The 22,214-nt window shown below is 59.3% G+C and overlaps 1 protein-coding gene and 1 long non-coding RNA gene across 2 annotated transcripts; one reads left to right on the forward strand and one right to left on the reverse strand.

Moving 5' to 3' along the window:
• Positions 1-221: 221 nt before the first annotated feature.
• Positions 222-3,953, forward strand: ENPP7 (ectonucleotide pyrophosphatase/phosphodiesterase 7). The gene is made up of 4 exons (XM_087825770.1): positions 222-471; positions 977-1,122; positions 2,165-2,791; positions 3,489-3,953. The coding sequence occupies exons 1-4, from the start codon at positions 222-224 to the stop codon at positions 3,951-3,953; spliced, it is 1,488 nt and encodes a 495-aa protein (XP_087681896.1).
• Positions 3,954-14,798: 10,845 nt separating this feature from the next.
• Positions 14,799-22,130, reverse strand: LOC107532055 (uncharacterized). Its single transcript, XR_015715897.1, has 3 exons — positions 17,697-22,130; positions 17,389-17,530; positions 14,799-15,742 (listed from the first exon to the last, which is right to left on the reverse strand). It is a non-coding gene; the product is annotated as an uncharacterized LOC107532055 (long non-coding RNA).
• Between the last annotated feature and the right edge of the window lie 84 nt (positions 22,131-22,214).

The raw sequence follows: 22,214 nt of genomic DNA on the forward strand, positions 1-22,214 counted from the left end.
GGACCCACCCTTCAGGTGAGGTTAGGACACACCTGAGTGAGGGGGAGGAGCATGGGTAATAAAGGCAGGTAGGGAGAGGGCCAGGCCAGCAGTGGCACCGACACGGGCGACCAGGGGCCTCCTTCTGAGGCACAGGTGACCCTGGGACTTTGCTCTGCTCTGTCCACGTGCAGGAGTGCTGCAGGAGCCCGCCTGGCATCAGTGGGTCCAGACCACCCATCATGAGACAGGCTGTCCTCCTGGCTGTGGCTCTGGCCGCCCTCCTGGCCCCAGCGGCCGGGGTGCCCATCCACCAGCGGGGCTCTCGGAACAAGCTGCTCCTGGTGTCCTTCGACGGCTTCCGCTGGAACTATGACCAGGACGTGAACACCCCCAACCTGGACGCCATGGCACGCGAAGGCGTGAAGGCCCGCTACATGACCCCCCCCTTCGCCACCATGACCAGCCCCTGCCACTTCACCCTGGTCACTGGTGAGTGTGGACCTTGGGTGGGGCCTGGAGGTGGTGGGGGGCCCGAGAAACCAGGGGAACCAGGGCATGCACACAGCCCTGAGCCACAGGGCACCTCGTGGGGACAAAGGTGAGACAGGAGAGGACACTCTCACTGGGGAGAGACAGCTTGGTCAGCGGCCCTCAGCATTGGTAGCAACTGATAGAGGGGCAGGGACATACTTGTCCCAGTCCCTCTCCTTTGCCTTCTGAGCTCAGGCGTATGCATTTCCATGCAAAAAATAAAAATAAGAAGAAGATACCCCATGGGTCTCCACCTGCTTTATTTAAACGCCTGCCAGGGTCTCTACTTTATGGCTGGATCGTAATTTATCTCATTAGTTCCCTTCCGAGAGCCGCCCAGGTCTCCCCAGATCTTTTGCAAAAACCACTGAGACTGCGGGCGATCGCGCCTGCGTCCCTGCACATGCGGGTGACTGCGGTGACAGCGCCCGCCCCGCGCCCCCTCTGCGCCTCCTCCCCGCAGGCAAGTACATCGAGAACCACGGCGTGGTGCACAACATGTTCTACGACACCAAGACCAAGGTGAAGCTGCCCTACCACGCCACCCTGGGCATCCAGCGGTGGTGGGACAACGGCAGCCTGCCCATCTGGATCACCGCCCAGAGGCAGGTAAAGCTGCCCCAGGCCCCTGGACGGGGAGGGTGGGCGATGTGACCACGGGAGCCCCGTGGCAGGCCCCTCGCCCGCCCTGGGATTCCCGGGGCTCCGGGCAGAGGGGTGTGGGTGCCCAGCAGTCATCAGGATCTGCCAGGGGCTGCACAGCCCTGCAAGGTCCTCCCTGGGACCCCGGGCACCAAGAGGGTTGCGCCATCGTCCCTGTCGGACAGAAACTACACCTTTGGGTCCTTCGGCACTTGGCGGCGGTGGGGGGCTGTCACACAGGGAAAAGTACCCCACTCAACAAAAAGGCATATAACAATAAAATGGCTTTGTCCCTCCCCCTGCCACACCCCCTCAGGGCTGGGCAGCTGAATTTTAAGGGTGGAGATACCGTAAGGGCTGGGCTGTAGTGTCAGCCCAAGAATCCCAGCAACCCGCAATATTCTGGACCTTCCCGGCCCCGGGGGAATGGCTTCCAGTCAGCGAGGCGGAGGCGCTACTCAAGTCCGAGACCCCCGGCTCCGAAAGGAGCTGCCCAGATGCCAGGCTCAGCCTCGGGAAGCCGGAGCTGACAGCTTGGGCTGGGGGACTGGACGGGCAGGGGGCACGTGTGGACAGGTGGCTGGGAGGACAGGTGGAGCAATAACTGAAGCAACAGGTGGTCAAGGGAAAGACAGGCGGAGGGGTGCCCAGGGTGCTGGAAGGGCCGACGCACGCCGGGATGGGCATGCGGCAGGGAGAGGCCGGGCTGCCGGCTGCGCAGGGGGGCTCCAGGCACCTCGGCCTCGGGGCGTTGGCCTGGGCCCCACAGTGGCGAGGACACTGCACATCCAGGGACACTTGTCCGTCCATTATCTCATTAGTGCCGAGTCCACTGCGCACCTGCTCTCTTCCTCTATAAAATCATTATCGGCCGCAGATAAGCGCGGCGAGAGGCCTTCAGAAGACGAAAGGGCTCAGGGGCAGCGAGCGGGCAGGCACACGGGCCGGGCAGGAGCCGCGGGTCGGCGGGCGGGCGGCCGGGCCTGCGTCAGCGCTGCCGTCCCCGCAGGGCCTAAAGACCGGCTCCTTCTTCTACCCCGGCGGGAACGTCACCTACCAAGGCGCGGCCGTGACGCTGAGCCGGAAGGAGGGCATCCTGCACAACTACAAAAACGAGAAGGAGTGGCGGGCCAACGTGGACACGGTGATGAAGTGGTTCACAGAGGACGGCCTGGACCTGGTCACTCTCTACTTCGGGGAGCCAGACTCCACGGGCCACAAGTTCGGCCCCGAGTCCCAGCAGAGGAAGGACATGGTGCAGCAGGTGGACAGGACGGTGGGGTACCTGCGGGACAGCATCCGGCGCAGCGGCCTCGAGAGCAGCCTCAACCTGATCATGACGTCCGACCATGGCATGACCACTGTCCTCAAGAAAGCCAGCGACCTGGTGGAGCTCCACAGCTTCCCCAATTTCACCTTCAAGGACGTCGACTTTGAGCTGCTGGACTACGGGCCCAACGGGATGCTGGTCCCCAAGGCAGGGAAGCTGGAGGCGGTGTATCAGGCCCTCAAGGATGCGCACCCCAAGCTCCACGTCTACAAGAAGGAGTCCTTCCCCAAGTCGTTCCACTACGCCAATAACTCCCGGGTCACGCCGCTGCTCATGTACAGTGACCTTGGCTACGTCATCCATGGGGTGAGTCCCGCAGTGGGAGCGGGGCGGGCGCCTTCACAGGGCTGCTGGGTCGTCTCTTTCCACCCCTACGAAAAGCACCCCCTATTTCCAGCTAGTCTCCAATCTGAGAGTCACTGACCACCAAAGGGACACAGTCATCACTGTGCAATGGGTGTGTATGTGCATGTGTACATGTGTGTACAAGCCTTGTCTGTATACATGTACATGTGTGTTCGTGTGTGCACTTGTGCTTGTGTGTGCATGCTTCTGTGTGTTTACATGTGCATGTGTGTGCTTGTGTGCACATGCATGTAGGGTAACGTGTGGGGAGGTCAGCCATAAGAGCAACAGGGACCAGGCCGAGGGAGGAGCCCGATCCCGTCAGCAGAGGGCTGAGGGGGTGCTCGAGGGGAAGCGAGACGCCCAGAAGGGAGAGGGAACCAGGGAAGCCTTGCCGAGGCACGTGGTCACGTAGGAGCCCCTGGGTGTGGCCTGGGGGTGACAGCTCCACTGTTTACTGGGGTCCCCATTTATGTCCCGGGGTCTTTGCAGAGGCTCTCTCTTGGGGCCACTGATCTTCTAAGGCTCAGAATCCTTCCTGCCCCCACACTTGACCCCCTTTGGGGCTCCTCTGCCGCCCTGCAGGGGGTGCTCTGGGGGCCTGGGGAGCGGGCGGTGGCCAGGGGCCCCAGCAAGCACTCAGGATGCCCCCCCGCAGAGGGTGAATGTGCAGTTCAACAACGGGGAGCACGGCTTCAACAACTCGGCCATGGACATGAAGACCATCTTCCGGGCGGTGGGCCCCAGCTTCCGGAGGGGCCTGCAGGTGGAGCCCTTCGAGAGCGTCCACGTGTACGAGCTGCTGTGCAAGCTGCTGGGCATCGTGCCCGAGGCCAACGACGGGCACCTCAGCACCCTGCTGCCCATGCTCACGTCCGAGGCCGTCGATGGGGGCCCCAGCACCTCGATGCCCACAACCACATCAGGTGAGGCCCTCCGCCTGCACCCTCGCTGCCACCAGGCGGCTGCTGGTGGGCGTGCCCGCCCCGTGAACAGGGTGCCCACCAGCTGCGTGGGCCGCCTCTCCTTCCCTGTCCCCGACATTCCCACGACACCTGGCGTTGCAGGGCATGCCCCGCACCTCAGCAGTGCAGGGGATGAGCCGGTGGGACGCGCCTCTTGAAGGGGAGACTGAGGACCGGAGGGGTGGCCTGCCCAGGACAGGCCCTGCAGACTCCTGGTCCCACGGAGCCCACCCTCCCACAGCCCCACTTGAGGGCTTCCTTCCTGGAGCCACCCTCGGCTAGCCTCCCACCCCCACCCCACCCTTCCCCGTCTCAGGGGCCAGGGTCACCTGGGAGCGGGACCACAGTGGGGGCCTGGCTGGAGGAGAGCAGGGAGGTGCGCTGGGGCAGGTGCACAAAGAGGGGCGCTGAGAGGTGAATTCAGGGGGCTCGTGAGGGCAGTTTAGGTACCTCGCCTGCCCACTAGGGACAATCCCACTTCCCTCGCTCACTGGGTCCTCCATCTTCCCTTAGGGTCCACCCTCCTGCCTGCCCACCGCCCCCCTATGATGACATGGCTGCTGGCTGTTGCGGTTCTTCTTGCCAAGGTCGCCTAATGCCCCATCGCTCAAGGTCATAGGCGCAGGAGGTGGAGAGAGGGTTGAGAAGAGATGGGTCCTCACAGGGCAGACTCCCCACCACTCCCCCCGTCCCCGAGTCCCTTCATCTCCTCCAGCGGACCCCACGCTCTCTCCTCAACCCATCTCGCCAGGATGCCTCCAGAAGCTGCCCGCAAGGCCCTGAGCCCGCCCGCTCGCCGGGATGGACAGGACATAATGGACCTTGTCTCCCCAGCTGACCTGGGACCCTGCACCGCGTGCCTCAGTGTCCCTCCCCACAGCCCCAGCCCACGCTTGGTCGTTAGGTGCCAGCAATCTGGCCCCCGCCCAGGTTTAGGCTCTGACAACGCACAGGCCCTTCCCGCCCGCGCCCTCCTCGCTCCTCCGGCCGGTCCCAGAAGCAGTGCCGCCGTCTGCGGCCACACGGGGGAGCGCCGGAGCCCCACTCGGGAAGGTGCCCTGGGCAGGCCGGTGGCGGGGGTGGGGCACCGGCACCACCCTGGGCGCCCTGGGACCAAGGCCTCCAGATCCGGGGGGAAGGCTTTGCCCCTGAAGCTCCTGGCCCGGGGCCCACCCCATCCAGGCTGGCCGGCTCCTGCTCCTGCTCCTGGGTCAAGAAGTCACCCTGGCCAACGTGGGCGGGTGCGACTCTTTCTTTAAAGCCTGCGGGTTCCGTGCAGTCTTACCAGTTGGCTCAGTGGATAATAAACTCCTAGTTCCCTGGGAGGATAACCCACACAGGGGAGCCCATTCTTTCTGGCTGGGGGGAGGGCGAGGCTCTGGTTGGACCGCCAGGGGGAGGTAATGAAAGGTGGGCTCCATCCAGTCTCTGGATCCGTCCCCGCCTGCCCTCAGCAGCTGCCTGACCAGCAGCCCCAGCCGGGCTCCCGCGGCCTGAATGGCCTGTGGCTCCCTCGCCCTCACCCTGGAAGGGCCGCTGCTCCACACCCACTGCTAACCCCAGACACCCAGGCCACCTGCTCGGCACCCTCCTGACTGTAGATGGGGCCCTCCTCTCAGCCTTACCTGGTCGGAGTGGCCCAGGTGAGGTCGATAAGTGCACCCACCTCCCACCTCCCAGGTGCAGTGAGTGCTCACAGGTGCGGGAGTAGCCGAAATGATCCCCAGGTCTCCAAAAGGCGCCCAACCTTACGCTGAGAGCCCTCAGTTATGGTGTCTGCTTGGCCTGGTCTCTCGACTGGCTTTTTCAGACGGAAAAGAGAACCTGGTCAGACCCACTCTGCCAGCCCAGACATCTGACCCCAAAAAAAGTCCCGTTGGTTGACTGACTCACTGGCAGGAGCATGGGGGCTGAGGCGGAGTGTGGGCTCTGTGCTGTGGGGCTGTTTCCCGTCTGTGAAGCTGCAGGGGCGGGATGTGTGCGGGGCACCACCCTGAGCCGCGTGGCCAGGCTCAAACCCAGCTCCGCACTCCAACATTCAGTAGCTCAACCAAGGCTCCGTGGCCTTCAGCAATTCGCTGACCTCTCTGGGCCTCTAGAGTGGGGAAGGCAAGAGGACCTGGCTCAGTGCCCGGGCCTAAGGGGTAAAGGAGTGAAGTCTCAGCCGGCGTAGAGCAGGGCGGGCCCAGAGCCGCGTGTTCCGTTCCGGAGTTACCTTTAGGAGTCACCCAGGGCCCGGGTCCTGAGTAGCAGGAAAGTCACACCAGCTCCCTTTTCCATCCGCCTCGAAGGCCGTTTCTCCAGCAGAGCGCAGCTGGCCGGCGGCCCCTCCCTCCCACAGCGTGGAGAGGTCCGGGGCTGGGCGCTGGCGGGCAGCGGTGCCAGGACACCATGTCACGTCAGGGTGTCATTTGCATCCTGTGTTTCTATAATCACCTTCAGGTTTGGGCCAGTGCTACTGATTTTCCATGTACCTGTGTGTCGTAAACTTTTGCCCTTTAAACGTAAGTAAAAAAGGAGTCGAGTAAAAGAAAAATGTTGACTAATCGTAGTGCAGGTATCAAGTGGCCGTGACAAAACTATACAAAGGGGTCGGGCAGTGACCTGCGGGGAGCTGGCCGCGCTCGGCCTGCCTGTCCCTTCCAAGCACGTGGCCACCCGGGGGAGCTTCTGGAGGGCAGCGCTTGGCCTCCCACGGCCAGTGTCCGAGGCTCCCCCGGAATGACACTGTTTCCCAGGTGCCTGCACCCGCCGGCCGCGGGTCAGGCGTCAGGACACCGCTGAAGCCAGGCTGCAACTCACAAAGGCGGTTTCCCTCGCGGCGGGGCTGAGACGGAGCCTGGGGAAAAGCCCCGCGACGCACAGCGTGGGCTGCACGCCGCGGCCCCGCGGAGATGACGCGGGTCCCCACTCGTGCCCCCGCACACGCGCCGCCTGTCAGCCCGAGCCTCGCCTGCCGCTGGCCAGTGCGCGTGCCCGCAGGAAGGGGGGAACCACCGCCCGCCGGCTGGGCCCTTCGCGCGTGGCAGGGTGTGGCCGGGCCCTGCGGGCCCCTTTGGTCGGGCGGCCCTGTCCCCTTCCAGCCGGCCCGGCACGCTGTCCCCAGGAGGCGGCGCCCTTGGGCTCCTCGTGCCCGCCCCGCCCCCACGCCCGCGGTGGGGGGGGGGGACACCGCGCGCACCCCCACCCACCCCCACGCCCGCGGTCGGGGGGGGGGACACCGCGCGCACCCCCACCCACCCCCACGCCCGCGGTCGGGGGGGGACACCGCGCGCACCCCCACCCACCCCCACGCCCGCGGTCGGGGGGGGACACCGCGCGCACCCCCACCCACCCCCACGCCCGCGGTCGGGGGGGGACACCGCGCGCACCCCCACCCACCCCCACGCCCGCGGTCGGGGGGGGGGACACCGCGCGCACCCCCACCCACCCCGCCTCTCCAGCGGCGGGAGCACCCGTTGCCATGGTTACCCGCACTGTCCGGTGGGGCAGGTGGCCTGAGGTTCCCCCGCTGGCTGCCGGCACCGCGTCCTCTGGGCGCTGAGCTGGGGGCTCGGGACGGACGGGACACGGACCCCAGCGCGTGGGCAGCACACGCACCTATCACATCCGCCCACACCCCCTACACTCACCATACACCCCAAACACGCAGCGCCCCCCCCACGCGCGCGCATAACACACGCGCCACCCCAGGTCCCCGCCCCGACGCCACAAACGCGCGGACGGCACACGCGCGCCCCACCCTCACGCGGGACCGCGACGCGGGAGGATGCGCGCGCGGAACGGGCGCCCAGCGGCCACACTCGCGGTGGCGCAGGCGCAGGAGGCCGGCGCGCCCTCCCCCTCGCGCTCCGCAGGCCGACCCTCCCCTCGGAGTCGCTTCAGCAGCGGGAGGGGGGCCTGGGGCGCGCACCCCTGGACTGGACCGTCGGCGTGGCCTCTGGAGGCCCCCACCCCGCCTCCCGCGGGGAAGCGCCGGCACCCGCACCCCCAGGCCCCCGGCGCGCGCGGGGCGGGCTGGGCGCGAGGCTGTCCCCCGGGGCGGGGGCCGCGCTCCTGGAAAGGTTGGGAGGGGCTGAAGCCCGGACCCCGACCTCGGGGCGCCGCCGCCTGCGGGAGGGGGTGGGGTGGGCACCTCGGGGCGCGGGAAGGACCCCGCGGCTCGCGCTCCCTGAGCGCCCGGGTGAGCGGCAGAAGCGGGACCCTTCCCGCCCCAGGAGAACCTCATCGGCTCAGTTATTTGTTTTGTTTGGTGATCAGTCACGGTGTGGCTTTTGGCTTAAATCTCCGAAGATGTTCAAAAAGTGGGGTGACGCGGTGTTAACAGAGCCACCCCGCTGCCCTGGATGAACTTCTGTAAACGCCCCAATGCAGGCGAAAGGCGCGGACGGAGGCCACAGGAGCCACGTCTCAGATGATCGGCGACGTCCGCCGAGGACACAGGAGCCACCTGGAAACGTGCAACCCGGGTCGTCTCGCTGGGCGGCAGTCCAACAACAGTTTACCTTTTACACGTCCGTGAAATCAATACACACCATCCCTTTCAGGTACTGACGCTGACCCGATCAATCAATCGTGTAAGCCATTCAATCCAGAACAATTCTTTAACACTGAGTCTCAGAGCCACAAGAAATAAAACTCTTTAAATTTAAATTATAGACATGCTTTTGTTGCAGGCCCGTGCTTGGGCGATCAGTGAATTACTTTCAAGCATTTAAAAAAAGTTTTATTACAATAAAATCAAGTAGAAGAAATGAAACAGGACCCCTGGGGGGAGGAGCGAAGAATGAAGAAGAATTTGTCCAGGTCTTTGGTCTTGTGGGGAGGGGGGAGGGTCGTCACATTGCTGCATTTTTTACATTTCATTGGATATCTTTTAAAGAATCGCCCGAGGAAAATCTGGAGACAGATGCGTTTAAAACAAGAGTTTTCTTGCAGAGAGCAGGGGGGTGGACTGAAGGGCAGGCTCGCCAAGTGCAAAGAGCCATCCAGTACTTAAAGGGGGAAAAAACCACAAAAACCAAGGTGGCCACACGTCCATTCATCTGTCCCAGGTCCTAGAGGTCAGAAATAGGGTCTTATTATTTGGGGGCTTTGTGGGGTTGGCTTTTCTCGGGGTGCTGAGTGGTCTGCTGGCTTGGTTCGTTTTGACTGAGGAATGTGACTTGTTCCAAGACGCTGGAAACGGGACAAAAGATCAGGATTTTCTTCTTCAGAGTGAGGAACCGTTGTGTTTTTCGAACGTCGAATTTTACAACACTCTGGAAATCACACCCTTCGCAACCTTGTCAACTTAGTGATAAAAACAGTAGATACCAGCCTGAAAAGGTGCCAAAGGGGCATGATTTCCCCCAGTTCTTTTGGGGCCACGTGGACGAAGCCGCTTGAGCGCCGTGGACCTAGTTCAAACCCCTGAGGGACAGGTGAGGAAACTGAGGCTTCAAGGAGGAGACAGACTTGTCCACTGCTGCACAGTGTTGGTTAAGACACGAGGGAGGCCTTACAAACAGCCGCTGGGCCCGGGAGAGATGCTGACCGTCATTAACTATTGGGAGATGCAAACCCAAACCACCAGGAGATGCCACTTCCCCGTAGCGTGACTGTAATAATTTTTTTACGTGAAATAAGTGTTGGGAGGATGTGGAAAAGCTGGAACCCTCATATATTTCTGGCGGGGATGTAAAATGGTGCCGCCCTGTGGAAGACAGCTTGGTGGTTCCTTCACAAGTTATAGAGCTACGATGGGACCCAGCAATTCTGTTCCCGGGTATAGACCCAAAAGCGTTGAAAACAGGTGTTCGAACAAAGACTCGTACACGCACCTGCTGCCGTGAATTGCCAAAAGGTGGAGGCAGCCCAAGTTTCCATCAGCAGGAGAACAGAAACAACAGGCGGTCCGTCCACGCGGTGGAATATTACTCAGCTGTGAAGAGGAGCGAAGCCTCGGCACCTGCCGCAACGGGGACGCACCTGGGCCGCGCGGTGCTGCGTGAGGGGGGCCGCCCCGAAAGGCCCGGCAGCACATGATCCCGTTTGCGTGAAATGCCCCAGACACGGAGCAGCTGGCGGCCGGGGCTGGCGGAGGAGGAGCCTGGGTGATGCCGAATGGGTCGGGTTTCCTTCGGGCACGAAAATGTGCTGGAACTGGATAGCGGCGATGACTACCCGACACTGTGAATGTGCTTAAGATTGTTGAAAGGGTAGGTTTTACGTTACGTATATTTTAGCACAATTTTGAAAAACAGATTCTGCCCCCCCCCCCCCACACACACACACGAGCAGGGAGGTGGCACAGCGGCCATGCTTCAGGCCATGCGGTCTCGAGGGCAGGACCCCTTTTGCTTGGCTGGCTTCCCACGGGGCTGTCCCATTCTCTGTCTTGTTGGCTGATAAGTGCTGCTGGTGGGGACCCAACGGGATGGGCTGGGTGAGGGGAGCCAGGAGCAGCAGCTGGAGTGTGTCCACCCGACTCCCCCCAGAGCCTGGCTGGAGCCCCAATTCCTCCAACAGAGAAGCTTGGGGAAGGCGGACAGGGACCCCCCGGGAACCACTAGGCACCGTCTGAGGCTTCTCCGGGTGAACTGACTCCCCGGCGGCTCGTGGGAAAGGCGCCTCCCCATCATCAGAGTCGAGCCCTCGTCGGGTCGCTGTGTTTTCAGACCACACCTTGACGGATGCCTCCCGCCCTGCTGGTGAAATAACCGGCTCGAATGTGTGCCGCATCTGGATGTAATTAGAAAGCGGTCCTGTCGCCCAGCCGCTCCCTGGGACACTCATGCTGGAAGAAAATGCCGGAACCCGCCTTTCTGAACAGACCACACGGCTGAGCACAGGGTTCGGGGAGCCCTGCGTCCTTCCCGAAAACTCCAGCCAAACGCACAGGTGAGGGGCAGCTCCACACACTTTGTAACCCTGACGACGGGAAGGAAGGAGCGTGTGTGTGTCCAGGACAGGTCACCCCTCCCGAGCTGCACCCCTGGGGGAGGATCTGGCCTGAGAAGTCTGACACACACACACACACACCCCGTTTGCTTTTGGTCGTCTAGTGGGGTTTTTTTTTTTAACCCTCAAGGATACTTTTCCCAGTGCTTTTTCAGAGAGAGTGGAAGAGAGAGACACATCGATCAGTGGCCTCCCGCATACCCCCGACCCGGGCTGGGGACCGAGCCTGCAACCGAGGCACATGCCCCTGGCTGGAATCGAACCCTGGACCCTTCAGTCCGCAGGCTGACGCTCCAACCACGGAGCCACACCGGCCAGGGCAGGTCGTCTGGTTCTTAACGTGGCTGCTTTTAGGACTTGACTAGCCCTCGCTGGTTTGGCTCAGCAGTTTAGGCGTTGGGGGCTTCTCGGGTTCGATTCCCACTCAAGGGCAGGTACCTGGGTTGTGGGTTCGCTTCCCGCCCCCCGGTCGGGACACATGAGGGAGGCAACCAGTTGACGTGTCTCTCCCACGGACGTTCCCCTCTCCCTTCCACGCTCTCTGAAAAGCAATGGAAAAAACACCCTCAGGTGAAGATTAACAGCAACAAAGTTGTTTCCCGTTCATGTCATTTTGCAAACGAGGTTTGCTCCTTCCACGGGAAAAACGGCGAAGTCGGTTCTGCAGAGAAAGCCGGAGGGCGGCGAGCTCCCCCCCCCCAAGGCTGCTCGGCCTTCCTCCCCGAAGGCCAGTTCCCGCAGCGAAGAGGTGCTCTTTGGGCCCAACAGTCATCCCTAAAGATGAGGCGCACAGCGAGGTCCCTGTGCGTTGGTCGCTGGCGCCCAGGCTGTGCCTTTTCCCTCCGCTCCGTGTACCGCGCTGGCCCGGTCATGCCCGAGCCCTGTCTGTGCCCAGCGTCCTCTCTGGTAACGTGGCTTCCTCGGGGTTCGGCACCTTTAGGGAGCGGGAGCCTGTCGAGGGGGGAGGCCGCAAGGGGTGTTTCGGGGGCGAGACCCCCAGCGGAAGGGCGGCCCCGGAGCCCATGGGGCAGGGCGCCTGTTGCACAGACCTCGGCAGGCGGGCGAGGCGGCGGGCACAGGGGCACTCTGCAGGGTCGCCGCTACAGAAGGTCACAGCACGCGCACCTGCAGGAGGGGCGGGGGGGGACCCCGAGGCCTGTCAGCCCTTACCCCACACACCCGACGGAGCCCCGCTGCTCTCAGAGACCGAGTACGGCCTCTCTGTCCGTCCGTCCTGCTGGCCACGCAGGCCACGGGCCCCCCAGAGGCTGTGTCCGCTGAAGCCGCACCTTGAAGGTTCAGACACCACGGTTCCCTTTCATCCGGCCCCCCCCCCCCCCCCCCCCCGCCCCAGCCAGCGACCGGCTGTGCCGGCTTCCCCTCGCGTCACAAGGAAGCGTCACAAATTGGACCTAAAACGAGCCAGACTCACTCCCAGCCCTGGGGGCCAGAAGCTAAGCTCCGGGTGGGGGCAGGGCCCTGCTCCCTCTGGAGGCGGCTGGGGAGGGTCCTTCCTGCCTCTTCCTGCTGCCCCGTGGCCTCCTGCATTGGGGGGCTTGCGGCTGCCCGCGTGCCCTTCCCGTCTGTCTGTCTGTCCTCTCCCGTCTTGCGAGGACGCTTGTCGTTGGATTCAGGACGCGCTCGGTTAATCCAGGGTGATCTCCTCTTTGGATCCTTAATTGCATCTGCAAACACCTTCTCCATAAAAGGTCATGTTCCGAGGCCCCAGGGTCAAGACCCGAGCATCTTCTGGGGGTGACCGTCTAACCTGCCGCAGCTGCTGACTTAATAGCCTAATAACCTTGCAGCGGGGACGTTGGGGTAGCCCCGTCTAGGTGATTTAACCACTAATAGGAACCGAGCTACACCTGGAACCCAGGACGCCTGAACGCCCGGCCAGCAGGGAGCAGAAGCAGAAGCAGGTGGAGGGCTGGTTCTTTCCCAGCACGAAACCAGCCTCTGCCCACAGACCCCGTCACCAGGCAGGGATCCTCTCCCCCCGAAACGCGGACACCTCGCCACTGTTTTCACTTTCTACCTTTGATAGAGACACGGGTAACAGGATTGTCATCGTAACTACAGCAAATCAAACCAGAGTGAGATGAGAAAAAGATTAAACATTTTTTTAAAGTAAATGAACAGTCCTGGCCGGTGTGGCTCAGTTGGCTGAGTGTCCTCACAGGCACGGAGAGGTCGCGGGTTCGATTCCAGGTCAGGGCACGTGCCGGGGTTTCAGGCTCGATCCCCAGTAGGGGGCGTGCAGGGGGCAGCCCATCCATGTTTCTCTCTCCCCCTCTCCCTTCCTCTCTCCATAAATAAAAATATACATAAGCTATTTTTAGTGTGAGCATGTTACTTCATATATACATGAAAAACACAATATAGAAAAAAATCAAAAAAGAAACTATAAATACATTTTTACCATAAGCATATATTCCAGATATATATGGAAAACACAATATATAAAAATGCACTTTAAAATATCTCTAATGTACATTAAAAACACAAAATATAAATATTTTCATAGTGAGCATATGTAACTTTTACGTATATCAGGAAAATATAAGACAAGATTCCTGAAAGAGGAAACCTCTCCCCCACACGCACATGCAAACTGGTCCCTCGCTTGGGCCCGGCCTCAGGAAGAATCCACACCCCTCCCCGGCCCCCTCCACTCCTCAGGGCCACCTTTCGGGCGCCTGGCCACCAGCTTCAAGGCCAGCGACATCTCTAAAGACTTACACCCGAGAAATTATAGAATCAAAAGGAATCCTCGCCTGTGTTTCTAGAGACCTCGCCCAGGGCCAGCCTACCCTGGGTGTGACCGCGTCTCCAGCCCCACAGCCCCGGGTAGCCGCAGCCCGAGGACAGGGCTCCGGGGGCTCCCAGGCGAGGCCAGGTTTCCTGCGGCTGACCACAGCGGGAAGGGCAGGGGGCCTGAGACAGCCAGGCAAGGCCCCAGCTGTGTCAGGACACAAACGGTTTTTCCGGCTGTTGAGTTGACAGCTGCAGAGTCAGTGCCCTCGGGGCCGGGGAAGGAGGCGCCCACAGCTGTGCTCCAGGCAACTGCTGCAGCCCCGGGAGCCTGTGTGGGTGACCGGGATGGGGGTGACCGGGATGGGGGTGACCGGGATGGGGTCCAGGAGGCAGAGGGCGGATGTGCTCTTCCCCGCGTCTCTCTGGTTAGCCCGTCGGTACGTCGACAGGTTGGATCCAGGAGGAAACTGGGGAGCGAAGGAGACGGACACAAGCGGATACTCTCCACGGGGATCACGAGGCCCCTTCCCGGGATGGGCAGGGTGGGCTGCTGGGCTCCTGCCCCCCAGATGCTGGCTGCCTCTTTCCTAAGTGAAACCACCAGGATCTGGGGCCCCGAACAAGCGCGGGGAGGGTAAGGACCACTTGGCAGGTTGTCATCCGGGCTGCCTGGCTCAGCTGCGAGCCAGACCCTCGCCGTAACCCTTTGAGGGCCAGGGCGCCAGCGTCTCCTGTCCTCGAGGAGGGGCAGCTGAGAAGGCCAAGGGCAGCCCTGCCAGTGCCTGCGCGCTGCGGCCCGTGGCCAGCCTGGACGGCCCCAAGCACCACACAAAGCTGGGCACCAGAGGGACACACAGAAAGGGGGTGGTGTCAGGAAAGTGACCGGCCACGGTCCGAGGGAGCCAGCCTTCTCTCTGTTTCACGGGCCAAGGTGGCCAACGGCCCCGTTTTCCTAGGCTTCTTTCACTTCCACCGGGAAGCCCTCCTGCTGGGTGGCACCTTCTCAGACGGGCGCCGTGTGGGCGGCTCAACCTGACGGGAGCAGGTCCTCTCAGCTCTGGGGGCCGGGAGTCTGAAGGCCGGGGGTCGGCCGGGCCGGGCTCCCTCTGAAGACTCCAGAGATGGGCCTTCTGCTCCCTCCCCGAAGGCTGACGTCCTTCATGACAAGAGCCCGAGGTCACCGCCACGGCGCGGACACGGCGCATCCCACGCGGCTTACTCACGTCTCGCCAGCTTCCGCAGTTCTCTGCTTTTGGGGGGTGTAGCTTACCCACAATTCAGTGCACCGTTTTAGTTTTAGTTTTATATGTTTTTATTGATGTTTAGTGAGAGAGGAAGGGAGAGGGAGAGAGAAACATCAATGATGCGAGAGAGTCAGCGACGGGCTGCCTCCTGGGGATCGAGCCCCCAGCCCGTGCACGCGCCCTGACGGGGAACCCGACCTTGACCTCGGGGTTCCTGGGTCGACGGCCAACCACCGGGCCACGCTGGCCGAGCTAAGGTGCACCCCTTTTAAACACTGGTCCCCTCGCTTTGGTAAATGTACACAGTCGCACAACCGCCGCCGCGACTGGGTATTAGGACACCGGAGACGGCGCGGGAAGGCCGGAGGGACGCGCCCCGGGCTCTTTACAGTTACCGTTCGTAGTTTTAACTCGTGTAACCGATACACATGCAGTGAGCAGGCACAATTTTTTAAAAAATAAGCAAAAATTAGACAAAGGTATTTCCAGACTTTCGTATTTCCAGACACAGACGTCGTTCACAAATGCAGCACCATCCTGCGCATACGGCTTTATAAGCCACTTCTTCTTAACGTCACAGACCTGTCTGCCGAGACGAGAGAGAACAGTCCGCGTTTTTACGGCCACGAGGCATCTGCCATCGGGCTGTCCCAGGAGCAGAGCGAAGGAAGCCCCAGGGACGGTGAAGGAAATTGCTAGTGCCGCCCAGAGAGTATCCTGCCAGGAGGCCCCCAGGTGGCCTTTCTCTGTCGGTCCCCACAGCGCCCCCGGCGCAGGCAACCACGGACCTGCTCCCTGGGTCTGCCCTTTCCTAGAATTGCACAGAAATGGAAGCCTTGTGCCTGGCCGCTGGCCCCGAGCGTGGTGCGTGGAGACGTGTCTTCACGGGCGTCCCATCAGTAATCGTTTCCTTTCTGCCGCTGAGCCATGTCCCTGCGCCGCTGCTCCGAACCTCGCGGGTCCGTGGGCCAGCTGACGAGCGCCGGGTCGCCTCCGCTTTTTGGCTGTTACGAACGAGGCTGCCGTGAGCGAGCATGTACGAGATCTGCGGGGACACGTGTTTTCAATTCCCTCGGATGGAGACCTGGGGGGTCGGGGCCGTAGGGTGAGTGTGCTTGTCGCTTTAAGAAACTGACAAATTCCCAAAGCGGCGGGGCCTGCGGGTTCCCATCTCCCCACAGCCGCCCGGGCCTATCTGCTCCTGCGAAGTGTGCTTTTTCGTTTCAATAAGTTTCTTAATAAGTTTTAAACATCAGTGATGAGAGTCATTGATCGATGCCTCCTGCACGCCCCCTACTGGGGATTGAGCTGCAACCCCATGTGCCCTGACCGGGAATCAAACCGGTGACCTCTTGGTTCCTGGGTCGATGCTCAACCACTGAGCCACACTGACCGGGCCAGAGGTGTGCTTTGCTTTTTTTTTTTTTAATCCTTACTTGATATTTTTTTTCCATTGCTTTTCAGAGAGAGAGAGAGGAACATTGATGTGAGAGAGACACACCAGTTGGTTGCCTCCTACAGGAGCCCCGATCAGGGATCAAGCCTGCAGCCGAGGTAAGCACCCTTGACCGGAATCGAACCCAGGACCCTTCAGTTCGAAGGCCAACGCTCTAACCACTGAGCAAACTGGCCAGGGCCGGAGGTGTGTTTTTTTAAAAAATCCTCACCCAAGGATACGTTTAGAGAGAGGAAGAGAGAGAGAGAACCATGGATGGGTTGCCCCACGGTACGTGCCCCAACCGGGGCTCAAACTGCAACCTAGGTGTGTGCCCTGACCAGGAATCGAACCCGAGACCACTCTGGTGTATGGGGTGATGCTCTCAACCAACGGAGTCACCCGGCGAGGGCAGTGCGGTCTGCTTTCCATTTGCATTTCACTCATGAGCAGTGAGGTTGAGCGTCTTCTGAGGGACAGGGTGACATTCTCACATCTGCTTCTGGGCTGCGTCTATTTCGATTCTTTCCCCACCACACGCCCTTGGCCTCCAGTCTCCTATGTCATTGCATCGTGATCAGACAACGGGGCCTCTATAGTTTCCACTTTTGGAATTTGATATTCTTCGTGGCCTCGAAGTCCGAATTGGGGCCCGGGCCTTTCCCTCAACTACAGGTTGTTTAAAGGTAGGCATGGGCCAAATTCCTCCCGAGAGAGAGCGTGTGTGTGATTTTAAACCCTCAAGCCCTCAAGTAAATTAAAAATCGGTTTAGAGGCCCAGGCAAGAGCTGGGTGAGCGCGCAGGGAAGCCGGTGCTCTCGCTCCGTGGGTGGGGATGGAAGTGGTTTGGTGACTCGGGAAAGCAGTTTGCCATGAAGTCCAGATTCTCCGCACCACTTGTGCCCTGTTGTAGGTCATTCCACACCTGAGAAATCTCTTAGGAAATAAAATGAGAGTCAGATGCCCGGCTGGGCGTGGCTCGGCGGTTGAGCATCCACCTATGAACCAGGAGATCGCCGCTCAACTCCCGGCCAGGGCACATGCCCAGGTTGCCGCTCGATCCCCAGCCGGGGGCGTGCAGGAGGCAGCCGATCAATGACTCTCCTCATTGATGTTCCTCTCTCTCCCTCTCCTTTCCTCTCTGAAATCAATAAAGATATTTAAAAAAAAAAAAAAAAGACGGTCAGAGATGCACAGAAAGACTTCTTTACGTACCGATTCTTCTCTAAGCGGAAAAACTGGAAGCCGCGGGCAGCTGGCTTCAATGAAGCGTGGTGCGTTCAGACCGGCGAATCCTGGGCCGTCCTTAAAGCTCAAGTTCGTAAAGTCTTTTCAGTGACGGAGGAAACCAGGTATCCTGTTAAACAAATAAAGCAGCTGGAGATACACACACAGGGTCATGTCAATATTATAAAAATACCTGAATGCATGTCTGTGCAGGGAGAAAACGGGGGGGAGACTAAAACTACCGCAGTGTTAGCGCCGGGATGTGAGATTAAAATTAAATTTTCTCTCATTCTTACACGTGTGTGTATTTGGCAAAATTTCTGTGATGAGCACACGTTGCTCTGTAGTCAGCACATCTGAACCCAGACCTGGAAATCAGACAGGTGGGTGAGGGCAGAGGGGTGGGGGCCCACCTGTGGGGAACAGGCTTTTTTTTTAAGCAATTTTAAAATTATTATTGGTTTTGAGAGAGAGAGGAAGGGAAAGGGAGAGAGAGAAACAGCGACGTGAGAGCAAAACATCGATCGGCTGCCTCCTGCAGGGCCCAGGCTCCGAGGCGGCAGCCTGGACACCCGTCCGGTGCTCTGGCTGCCCTACGCTCACCCGCAAGGTGAGGTCATTCCCTGACCCCAAACGCAATTCCTCTGAATGTCACCGAAATTCCTGCCAACCAGAAGCAGGAAAAGGAACTTTGAAAAACATACATCCTTTCGATTTAACTTCACGCTGTCTCGGCCAGAAGCCTCAGGATTAAACAGGAAACAAAAAACTCTTGTTTTGGGCGCCCTGAGTGACATTTCTTTGTTTGGGTTCTTTGATCTAAGACAGAACCAGCTAAGGAAGGGAGTGAAGCAGAACTTGCACTTGACTCAAAGGGGATTTGCCGCGCAGCTCCCAGAGCCAGGCCGCTCCCTCCCGCAGCCCCTGGGTTTATCCACGGTGCCCGGGGAGCCACAGAGGCCACGTGAGAGGGCCTCCAGCGTGGAGCAGCAACCGACAAAACCGTGAACGTGGACTCGTTTGCTACTTTGAATCCCCAGACCGAGGACTGGCGTTTAAGCAAGGGCTTCACTCCGGATTTCAGAACTTGGTTTTACGTGAGTTCTGTTTAAGTTCGTGAAAATAACGCATTTCACGCCATCCTGCAGCCGGCGAAGGTCTTGAAGAAACGCAGCTGTGGGGTGGGGAACAGACGCGACCCGCCTGGGTTTGAACACCACCGAGACCGGCTCGGTGCCCAGCACGCTCGGAGATGCCCTCCGTGAACCTGAAATTCTAGGGTGGCCAAGCATGTGGGGACAGAGGCAACCCCACGTGTCCGGGGTGAGAGCGTAGCTCAGGGCAGCTCCTGGGGGACGGTTGGCAACAGGTCACAGAGCGAGCAGACCCACGTCCCCTCTAACGGCACCTGGGGGCTGTCCCACAGGCGTGGGGCGCGGGGTGTGTGCAGAGGGAAGACGTTCGTCCCTGCATTGTTTCTGCTGGAAAACACCTGCCACCAGGGACTGATAGGACTGCAAAATTAACAAACAACACCCTTGAAATTTAAAGCCTTATGCAATGGAGCCCTGGCCAGTTTTGTTCAGTGGCTAGAGCATCGGACTGTAGACTGAAGGGTCCCGGGTTCGAGTCCAGCCAAGGGCACGTACCTCGGTTGCAGGCTTGATCTCCAGTCCTGGTCGGGGCGCGTGCGGGGGGCAACCGATGTGAGGATGTTTCTCTCTCTGTCTCTCCCTTCCACTCTCTCCGAAAATCAATGGAAAAAGTATCATCAGGTGAGAATTTAAGAAGAAAAAAAAAAAGAAAGCCTTCTGCAATCGTGATCTCCCACAGAGGGCTCTGGTCTGGTCTCCAAAGCAGCACTGTAACGGGCTAGGTTAATTGTCGGTTTCCCACCTCCTATTAACAACATTCCTAACCTTCCCTGCCCCCAGGACGCAAGGGGGCCAGTCCGTGCAGGTCTGAAGGGCCGGGCGCTAGGCCAGGCAGCTGGTCCCGGGAGCCCAGAAGGCTGCCGACCCCTCGTTCCCCCGGAGGGCCTGCTGAGCGCCGGACCCTGACCCCGCCAGGCACACGTGGGAAACGCCAGGAGCAGGCTCCACGACCTGAAGCCACGGAGGGCCCCTTCTCCTCATCTGCAAAATGAGGCTGGGACAGGCTGCCCTTTGTAACAAGTGTCACAAACAGCGTCTGCCGAGCTCGGGCTCCTGGGTCAGGCTCCCCGGGTGGGGCCCGGGGAGGCCTCAGGCAAACTGGAAGCTTGAGAACTTCGGCGCGCACCTGACGGTGCTTATTTTTACTTGGGTTCTGATACATAAACACCGCGTGTCCCCTGCGGATAATATTTATCAGTTACATGCACAGAAGCAGCGTCAGGTGGCCCGGTGAGCCTGCAGTTCGCACCTCCGTCTAGCGAACGTGAGGGGACCTGGGCGGGGACAGATCACGGCATTCAATACTAAAAGGCCCCGCATGTATCATACGTGCCGTTTATCCCAGGCGGTCCTTGCAGGGTGAGGCTGGCGGCGACGGAGCTGGTGGCCCCTTTTGGCCAACCCCGCAATCACCATCACCAGGCGGCATTTGCAGAAACACTAAGGGCCGTCCTGAGACGGTGTGTAAGACGTAACTAATGTTACCCGGCTCTGCTGCGAACGTGGACAGATGGAGGGGTTGGCGCCATCTCAACTCCCGACTCTCCCCGTGACTTGGGAGGGATGCTATCATGCCACTTTTTGCCTCGGTGTATTTTCTTCGATTTTCAGGCCACAGGAGCAGCGTGGAAACGCTCACCTTTCCTTAGCCGTATTTCAGACATTGACGAGCTCATGGCTGCACAGAAAGCGGCCTTAAATGACGTATTTAGCCTGAATACGCTCCTGTATGCCTTTACAATGAATCATTTTGGGACGTTTTTAATATTTGCACACATAATGAAGCACAAATGGAAGCGTAGGCAAACTTTTCATGTTCCGGGGTCAATTTAAGTAACTGTGTGACTTCTGCCTAAAGTAAAGGGTGGATCTCCCTTGAATTCTCACAAACCTATACTGGCTGGTACGTGACCACCAGCTACAAGCGGCTATTTCCACGTAAAATTAAATTTAAAATTCTGTTCCTCAGCAGCACTGGCCGCAGATGGCTGGTAGGTAAGGGACTGAAGGGCGCAGCTGGAAGGACACCGCATCGCCTCGGGAAGTCCTGGCAGACCTGGCGGCCCACACTCCTCACCGGTCTATCCAGGGTGCCTGGGTGACAGCAAACGCTTGTTGACTGAGTAAGAAAGTCGTTGTTCTAACTTGTCTTAAATCGTCCTTCCAGGTGACAATCAAAACAGAAGAATTTCTCTGCTTTAGCCCAATCCCGTGTTTCCACACGATTGTTTAGCTGGAATTATTCCTCCCTTCTGCCTACTTCCCGGTTTGTTTGGTTTTTAATTTTCTAAATTGATTTTAGAGGGGTGGGGGGAGAGAGAAACATTGATGGGTTACCTCCCGAACACACATGGGCCGGTGATTGAAGCTGCACCTGGACATGGGCCCTGGCTGGGAACAGAACCCACGCTTTTTGGTGGATGGGGCGTAGGACCCTCCAACCAACCGAGGCATGCCGGCCGGGCTCCAGTTTTGTTTTTAAGGCATGCCTCACAAGTCTTGGGTCATAATCCTCACTCACCCTGTTTATCTGATCATTTAATTCTACTCAAATCAGTCACATTTGTTTCTCCAAATAAATTATCTAAACATTATTTCACCCAAACTGAGTGTTCAGAGTTGGAGATGGCAATGTGTTAAACCTCCCAAGAAATTGATATTTTTCCCCCCAATGGGTTAGAACCAACTTCTAGACAAGCTTATTTCTTAGGGGAAGAGAGAATTCCGTTTTTAAAGCTTTCTTTTCTAGAAAGAAAAAAGAAAGAACAAAAAAAGAAAGTTAGTTTGTTTCCAGGATGCCATATATCACCAAGAGGAAACGAACCTTCCAGGGCAAAAGCCTCAGACCCACAAGGAAACGTGAGCTGAAGCTGACCAACCTATTTGTTGGATTACAGTGGACACACCTCTGGCCTGGGCCCCACAACTGACCGCCCGGCGCGACAAGATGGGGCCACAGAAAGAACTGGAGAGAGATTGTAACCGGCTCTCTCCACCCCAGGACTGCAATTTTTATGCCAAAACAAGGGTCCTGGGCTGGCGGCCCCTCCCAAGCGAGCCCTTTCCCCCCCACCCCACCCCAAGCAAATCTTCCTTCCTCCCGCCCCCCTTTGCAAACAGGTTACCCAAGTTCTCTCCAGGATATCGAATGAATGTAACCTATTTAACCAAATAAACCAATAAACATGCCAGAAATGGAAAGACGGGCTCCTGCGGTCCCGAATTCCCCACAGCAGGCCCTTGTGTTAAAACACAAGGTTTCTCCTGCAGAATCCTTTATATGAGGGTGGTTTGAACCATCAAAATTACAGAGACGCAGCTCCCAGAAACGACGCTTCGATCTGCTCAACAGAGAGTGTCTGCAGCTGCGTTCAAGGAAGACACAAGCCCGAAAGGTGAACTTTATTGAGTTAAACTGCACTGATGCGGAAAAAAAAGGAAAAGCTAATGTTTCTCTCCTTCGTGCTGCGTTTGGCTCCCTCCGACTCAAGAGCTAATTGACTTAAGGGGGACTTGCTCATGGACTACGGACCTTCACAGCAGGAAATAAAAGGGTAGCCTCCCCCGAGGACCCCCAAAGGGGACTCCAGGTCACCCCACGTCTGAACGCCACCCAGTCTTCTTTCTACCGCGTGCAATTGATCCAAAGGATACACATTT

This window comes from Miniopterus natalensis, chromosome 17, assembly GCF_054644295.1.
Source record: "Miniopterus natalensis isolate mMinNat1 chromosome 17, mMinNat1.hap1, whole genome shotgun sequence".
In the NCBI taxonomy this organism is placed as follows: Eukaryota; Metazoa; Chordata; class Mammalia; order Chiroptera; family Miniopteridae; genus Miniopterus; species Miniopterus natalensis.

Coding starts and splice junctions, on each gene's coding strand:
- ENPP7 (XM_087825770.1), top strand. CDS start 222: ATGAGACAGGCTGTCCTCCTGGCTGTGGCTCTGGCCGCCCTCCTGGCC. Junction 472..976: donor CCACTTCACCCTGGTCACTG/GTGAGTGTGGAC, acceptor TCCTCCCCGCAG/GCAAGTACATCGAGAACCAC. Junction 2,792..3,488: donor TTGGCTACGTCATCCATGGG/GTGAGTCCCGCA, acceptor GCCCCCCCGCAG/AGGGTGAATGTGCAGTTCAA.